Raw genomic sequence first — 6,402 nt, 5'->3', positions numbered from 1 at the left:
TACTTACATAAAGCAAAACTACCCCCTCCATTATAGTTTTACTCCTATAGTGAAGATTAGATCTCTTTGATTGCAAAATGTGATAAACCAAACCAATTTGGGCTAGCTTTAAGCAAAAATAAGTAATTTATAAACAGAATTGCATTCAAGGCTCTAAGTTGTAGGATTTAATGAAAAGCTTTCTCAAGGAGCTATATTAAGAAAGATCTAGTTGTTACAATCAATTGCCACTGTAACATTTCACTAGAGTCAAAAACTAATAGCAACCACAGATATATGAAAGGGAACATTTCTCCAAAGAAGACATCATCCGCCAATATAAAAGTAGTTTGTTGAAGCTGAGAGACAGCACAGAAGGTAGGGAGTCTGCATTGCATGTGGCTGACTAAGGACGAACCCAGGTCTGATCTCTGGTATCCCATATGGTCCCCCGAACCTTAGGAGCAATTTCCAAGTGCAGAGCCAGAAGTAAGCCCGAGCACTGCTGGGTGTGGCCCAAATCCCCCCAAAACAAACAAATGAACAAACAAAAGTCTGTTGTTGCCAGAAAGATAGAACAGTGGGGTTAGGAGCTGGCCTTGCAGGCAGCTGACTTACATTCGATCCTAAGCACTCCTTATAGTCCTCAAGCCCACAGGAGTGATCCCTGAGTGAGGAGCATGGAATAAGGCCTGAGCTCACTGCTGATTGTAACCCCCCCCCCCCCCAAACAAACACAAAATCCTTGCTGTCTTTCCTTGAGGGAAGCTTTCGGAAAACCCTCATTTATTGCTCGACACATAAAAATATTTTGATTAGTATTTAGAAGATTTCTGGTAGTGACATGTCTGGTAGCAAACTATAGCAAAGCTAAATGGAAATGCTAGTAGGTGATAGCCAAAAAATGCTGAAAACCAAATACCATCCTATTCATGCTTGTTATATCCCATAAAATATACCTCACCAATGGGAAACTTTTAAGAAAGTACATTTCAAATTATGGATGTCTAATGAACTGATTTTTTATAAAAGCAACTATAATTATAAGGTGATTGATACTTTTCCTGTATAAATTGCTGCTCCCCCCAGCCAATGAAAAAACTGTATTATTTCAGTTTAAGATTAATTTTCAGGAAGAATAACACTAAAGGAGGCCTCAAGGTAGATCCTTTAAATCTCTTTTCATAAAATATTCCTGACTTTTAAAGGGTTTAGCTTAACTTCACTAATGTCTGACCAGGAGGGAACTTTACCATTTTTTTAAAGGATAAAGACTGAAGGGAGATAAATTATGATAGAACTGAGTGTAGGGTTTTTGTCTTGCACTCTGCTGACCCGGGCTTGATCCCTGGTATGGAATATGGTGCCCTGACCCTGCCAAGAGTAATTTCTGAGTGCAGCGCAAGGAGTTACCTCTAAGTGCTGCTGGGTGTGGCCCCAAATTCCCCCGCCAATTTTTTTTTTAAAAGATGGATAAGAGCCAGACTAGTCCAGTGGTCAGGTTGATTGCCTTGCAGGTGGTCCACCAATTTAATCCTTGCAATCGTATACAATCCCCTGAGCACTGACAAGAGGATGTGGCCCCAAACCAAACAATGATTTTTAGGGCTGGAGTACAGTGGTAAAGCCCTTGAACTGCACACAGTGACTCTGGGTTGATTCCCAGAACTAAATCCAAGTTCCTGAGTACAGAGCTAGGAGAAAGTCCTGAGCACCACGAGGTGTGACATACCCTGCCTTCTAAGTAAATAATTTATCTTAAAAAAAGATCAATATAAAAAAATGATCAACATAAAATTTTGGCACATAGAAATATTTAAATTCGAAGCAGTATGGTGTATAGAATAAACAGAATTTAGTGTTTTTTAAGTTATTTTAATTAATATTTACATCTTACAAACAGGGGTTATTCCAAGAAGTTTCATTCCATTGGCTAGAACAGAACGAACAGCTCTGAAAAGATGAAGTCTGGCCTAGAAAATAAAGAATAAAGTGTTCAATAATAGGTCAACTATAAGTGAATAAATAAGAAAATAGTTAAAATTCTAGTTTTCTTTTAATTTAAAGTAAGACCAATAATAACTAAGTGTCTTTGGCTTTGCAGTAGAAGATTTGCCTTAAATCCCTTATGCTGGTAGCACAGTACTGCTAACAAAATTATGGATAGAAAAAAAAAAACAGTATCATCAAGAACAGGCTTCAGAAAAGGGACTTCAAACACAGAGTTGGAAAATAAGCATTCACTACAAACTAATCTAATCCAAACTGAACAAAAAGTTTAGAAATATTTACAATACTAATTCAATAATAGTCTGAGGGTGCTATAGATCACACAGAAAGTAATATAACATACCCCGGCCACTTCAGGAGGACTACCTTTTATCTGCAGTTTTTTATGTGCCACAGCTGCGAGATGACTGAAACAGGAAGACAGAAATCTGACTAGGACAAACACTAATTTCTTTTGTAAAAATCTCATCTATCAACTCTTATTCTTTGAACTTAAAGATATTAAAAGGCCAGGAACATAACTTAATAGTAGAGCTCTTCCCTTTCATGTATAAGGACCTGAATTCAATATGGGCATACCAGTAATAATAAAAATAAAGATAGAAAGACTAGGACCATAGAAGAATTCATAGCCAAAATTGGACTAATGAAACTTTTCTATTATCAGCAAAGTAGATCACTAAACTAAGGTTTTGGTCCTAGTACTACTAGTAAATTAGTAGTAAATTAAGATGATATTATTATTGTTAGATTTTAAAAGTATTATAAGGGATTCCTTTCTAATGATGATTTTCCCTCAAATAATGGTTATTTGAGAAGGAAAAATGTGTAACAGAGCCTGGCCTTTATCACTTTGAAAAGTGAGATGGTGAGGTAGAAATTTCCAAATTTCTGCATGCACAATCTTGGCCACTTTTAAAGGATCTTTTCCGTTTAGATATGTTTACATGTAGAAAAATGTGGCAGAGAAATGAAATGTCACATTATTTTAATGAAGTGATATAAAGGCTTTATGATGTCTCTATGTCTAAATACAATTTTATTTTTTAAAGCCATTTTATTTATTTATCAATTGATTGATTTTTGGGCCACACCCAGTGATGCTCAGGGGTTTCTCCTGGCTCTATGCTCAGAGATTGCTCTTGGCAAGCTCAGAGGACCATATGGGATGCCATGAATCAACCGGGTCCATCCCAGGTCAGCTGCATGCAAGGCAAATACCCTAACGCCATGCTATCTCTCCAGCCCCTAAATACAATTTTAAAGAAACAAAATCTTCTTTCAATTTGGAAAAAAGGTAAAAAACATAATTAAGAAAATAATCCAGGCCCGGGAAGATAGCACAGCGGTGTTTGCCTTGCAAGCAGCCGATCCAGGACCTAAGGTGGTTGGTTCAAATCCCGGTGTCCCATGGTCCCCTGTGCCTGCCAGGAGCTATTTCTGAGCAGACAGCCAGGAGTAACCCCTGAGCAACACTGGGTGTGGCCCAAAAACCAAAAAAAAAAAAAAAAAGAAAAAAAATCCTAATCTAACAAAAGCAAAAATGTCCTTTCTTAAACTGCTTTATGGGAAGATACAGCTATTACTACAGATGAGCAAACAATTTCTAGACAAAGATTCTAAAAAGCTACCATTAAATTTCTATATATGTCTTACTAATCTCCCATTTACTCTACCGTAGCAGCTTTTCCTGTACCTCTTTTATGGATCCCATGATCCCCCCCCCCCAAATAAATCTCTTAATACAGGCATTAAGGCCTTCATATTTTTTCTTTTTTTCTTTCTCTCTCTTTTTTTTTTTTTGTTTTTGGGTCACACCCAGTGTTGCTCAGGGGTTACTCCTGGCTGTCTGCTCAGAAATAACTCCTGGCAGGCACAGAGGACCATATGTGTCACCGGGATTCGAACCAACCACCTTTGGTCCTGGATCGACTGCTTGCAAGACAAACGCCGCTGTGCTATCTCTCCGGATCCAAGGCCTTCATTTCTTATCCCTTCCAGGATAATGCTTGTGGCTCCTTTTCCTTTTTTTTTTTTTTTCTTTTTGGTTTTTGGGCCACACCTGGCGATGCTCAGGGGTTACTCCTGGCTGTCTGCTCAGAAATAGCTCCTGGCAGGCATGGGGGACCATATGGGACACTGGGATTCGAACCAACCACCTTTGGTCCTGGATCGGCTGCTTGCAAGGCAAACGCCGCTGTGCTATCTCTCCGGGCCTGTGGTTCCTTTTTCACTGTTCCCGAGTCAGAGAGATAGCACAGTGGTAAGGCATTTGCCTTGTGACTCAGGAGGGACCTGGTTTGATTCCCGGCATCCCATATGGTCTCCAAGCCTTCCAGGAGTTATTTCTGAGCGCAAAGCCAGGATTAACCCCTGAGTGCCGCCAGGTGTGGCCCCCAAACCAAACAATAAGTAAAATTAAAAAAAAAAAATCATTGTTCCCCCCAAATGGATGACATTATGCTGGGGAGGGAGGAAATGGTAGCAGTAATTTCAGGTGTCACTGGGAGGGTGCTTTCCGTTTCACACTTCAAAAAGGTAGATTTCCAGTGGGGCTTTGATTTTATTTTGTTTGATGTGGAATGGGGGGGTCATAGCCAATTAAGTTTGGGAATCTTTACTTGAAAGTATTACCTAACTCAACTCTGGGCTTCTTTATACTGTCATCTTCTTTCTCATGTTTATATCTAACTTCTTTCCCATGAGAAGACCTTTCTGATCCCTCAAGACTGAGTTGAGTGCCACAGCACTCCACTCTTATCACACATAAGCACTGTATTGAAACCACCTGTGATAAAGGGATGATGGTGGTGGGTGTGGGAGGGGGGAGATCTCACTTCCTGTCCAGAGGTTTCAATGGCCAGTTAGCTGACTAGTGGTGGTCTGCAGAAATTTCATGCTGATCTATAAAAAATGATAATGCTGCTTAAAATGGGGCAGACCTGGATCATGTTATGACAGCATTAGAAATAAACCTTGGTGGTTTGTAAAAAAAGCTCTAATTTCATTGTTCCACAGATATAAAAAGATTAAAAGCCATTGCATTAAACTAGTGACAGTATACTTACTTATATCACTAATTGATGGATAAACAGATGAACAACAGCTGGTTTTGCAAAGATGAAGCAAGAATTCTCATAACTTAAACAGCATCATTTCTAAGATTGTGGTTTGTTTATAGGAAACCATTAGATATAAGAAAGGGTTTTTAAAAAAAGGATCTTTTCCAAATCAAATCCAAATTCACTTAAGATAAAATACCTTAGAGTTAGAAGGTAATTGACAATGTGCTTGGGTTCAAGGTCCTGAGATGATCTATAAAGCACCTCATCAAATCTAAAAGAAAGATGACAGAATAGTTGGTAGGGGAAAAAATGGCTTGAAATATTACACTATACTATACTATCATAGATGCTATCATAAAAGAAAATCTTGGGTATAAGGTTGATGATAGTAATAAGACTAGAACAAACATGAAACTTTGTCGTTTTTTTTTTTGTTTTTGTTTTTGTTTTTGGATACTTGGATTGCTCAGAGCTTATTCTGGCTCTGTACTGAGAGCTGACTGCTGGTGGACCTGGGATCATATTGGATACCAGGGGAAGGAAGCTGGGTCAGCCACATGCAAAGCAAGCACCCTACTCACTGTACCTTCACTCCAACTCCTGAAATAATATATTGTTTACATTTGATGGTAAACACATTTTACCTTCTTGTTTCCACCCCCACTCTTTTTTTCTTGATGACCAAGACTTCTGAAATTCCTTAAAGTCAATGCTAAGAAGATCTTGCTGTCTTAATTCTCCACAAATGAGCTAAATGTGAATCATGGTTGATTTCCAAATCTCAGGAAAGAGCTTGCCATTATGTGACAAAGCAGATGGCCTACTTAGAAAAAATAAGACTAATATCTTGTGTTATATCAGGCTTCACCCATTCTGTGAAAGCTCAAAGGTGTGGTCTCCTGGGGGGTATAAGGCAGATGCATATTTAAGGTATTGAACTGAAACTTAGAAGAAATAAAAGTTTCAGGAAAAGTAGGTAGGATAACCCTTCACTTAAACAGAAGATGAGAAGAGATCTTTCCCAAAACTTTTAAAAAGGTAACTTTTAAACCAAACTTTATCTTGCCAATATCATGACTTAAAGAAGGTTCAGTATCTGTGCTAATATTTAGCAGTAATAGTAAGATTAACTTCTGGCATACCCTGTCTGTCATAAAAGACATTTGGTTTTTTTGTTTTGTTTTGGTTTGGTGTTTGGGCCACACCCAGTAACGCTCAGGAGTTACTCCTGGCTATGCGCTCAGAAGTTGCTCCTGGCTTGGGGGACCATATGGGACACCGGGGATCGAACCGCGGTCCGTCCAAAGCTAGCGCAGGCAAGGCAGGCACCTTACCTTTAGCGCCACCG

At 38.9% G+C, this 6,402-nt stretch overlaps 1 protein-coding gene across 1 annotated transcript in view; it reads right to left on the bottom strand.

Annotated features, from left to right (window-relative positions):
• Window positions 1-1,786: 1,786 nt before the first annotated feature.
• RARS2 (arginyl-tRNA synthetase 2, mitochondrial) overlaps window positions 1,787-6,402 on the bottom strand; it is a 63,562-nt gene continuing 58,946 nt past the window's right edge. Inside the window, exons 18-20 of the mRNA XM_049772222.1 lie at window positions 5,251-5,325; window positions 2,333-2,396; window positions 1,787-1,952 (exon numbers count right to left, since the gene is read on the bottom strand). Coding sequence (XP_049628179.1) covers window positions 1,866-1,952; window positions 2,333-2,396; window positions 5,251-5,325 — 226 coding nt within the window. The 3' untranslated portion in view covers window positions 1,787-1,865. The remainder of the gene's footprint in view (window positions 1,953-2,332; window positions 2,397-5,250; window positions 5,326-6,402) is intronic.

This window comes from Suncus etruscus, chromosome 4 (assembly GCF_024139225.1).
Source record: "Suncus etruscus isolate mSunEtr1 chromosome 4, mSunEtr1.pri.cur, whole genome shotgun sequence".
Classification (NCBI taxonomy): Eukaryota; Metazoa; Chordata; class Mammalia; order Eulipotyphla; family Soricidae; genus Suncus; species Suncus etruscus.
Note: the sequence above shows the minus strand (reverse complement) of the source record. Positions and strands in the feature narration are given on the sequence as shown.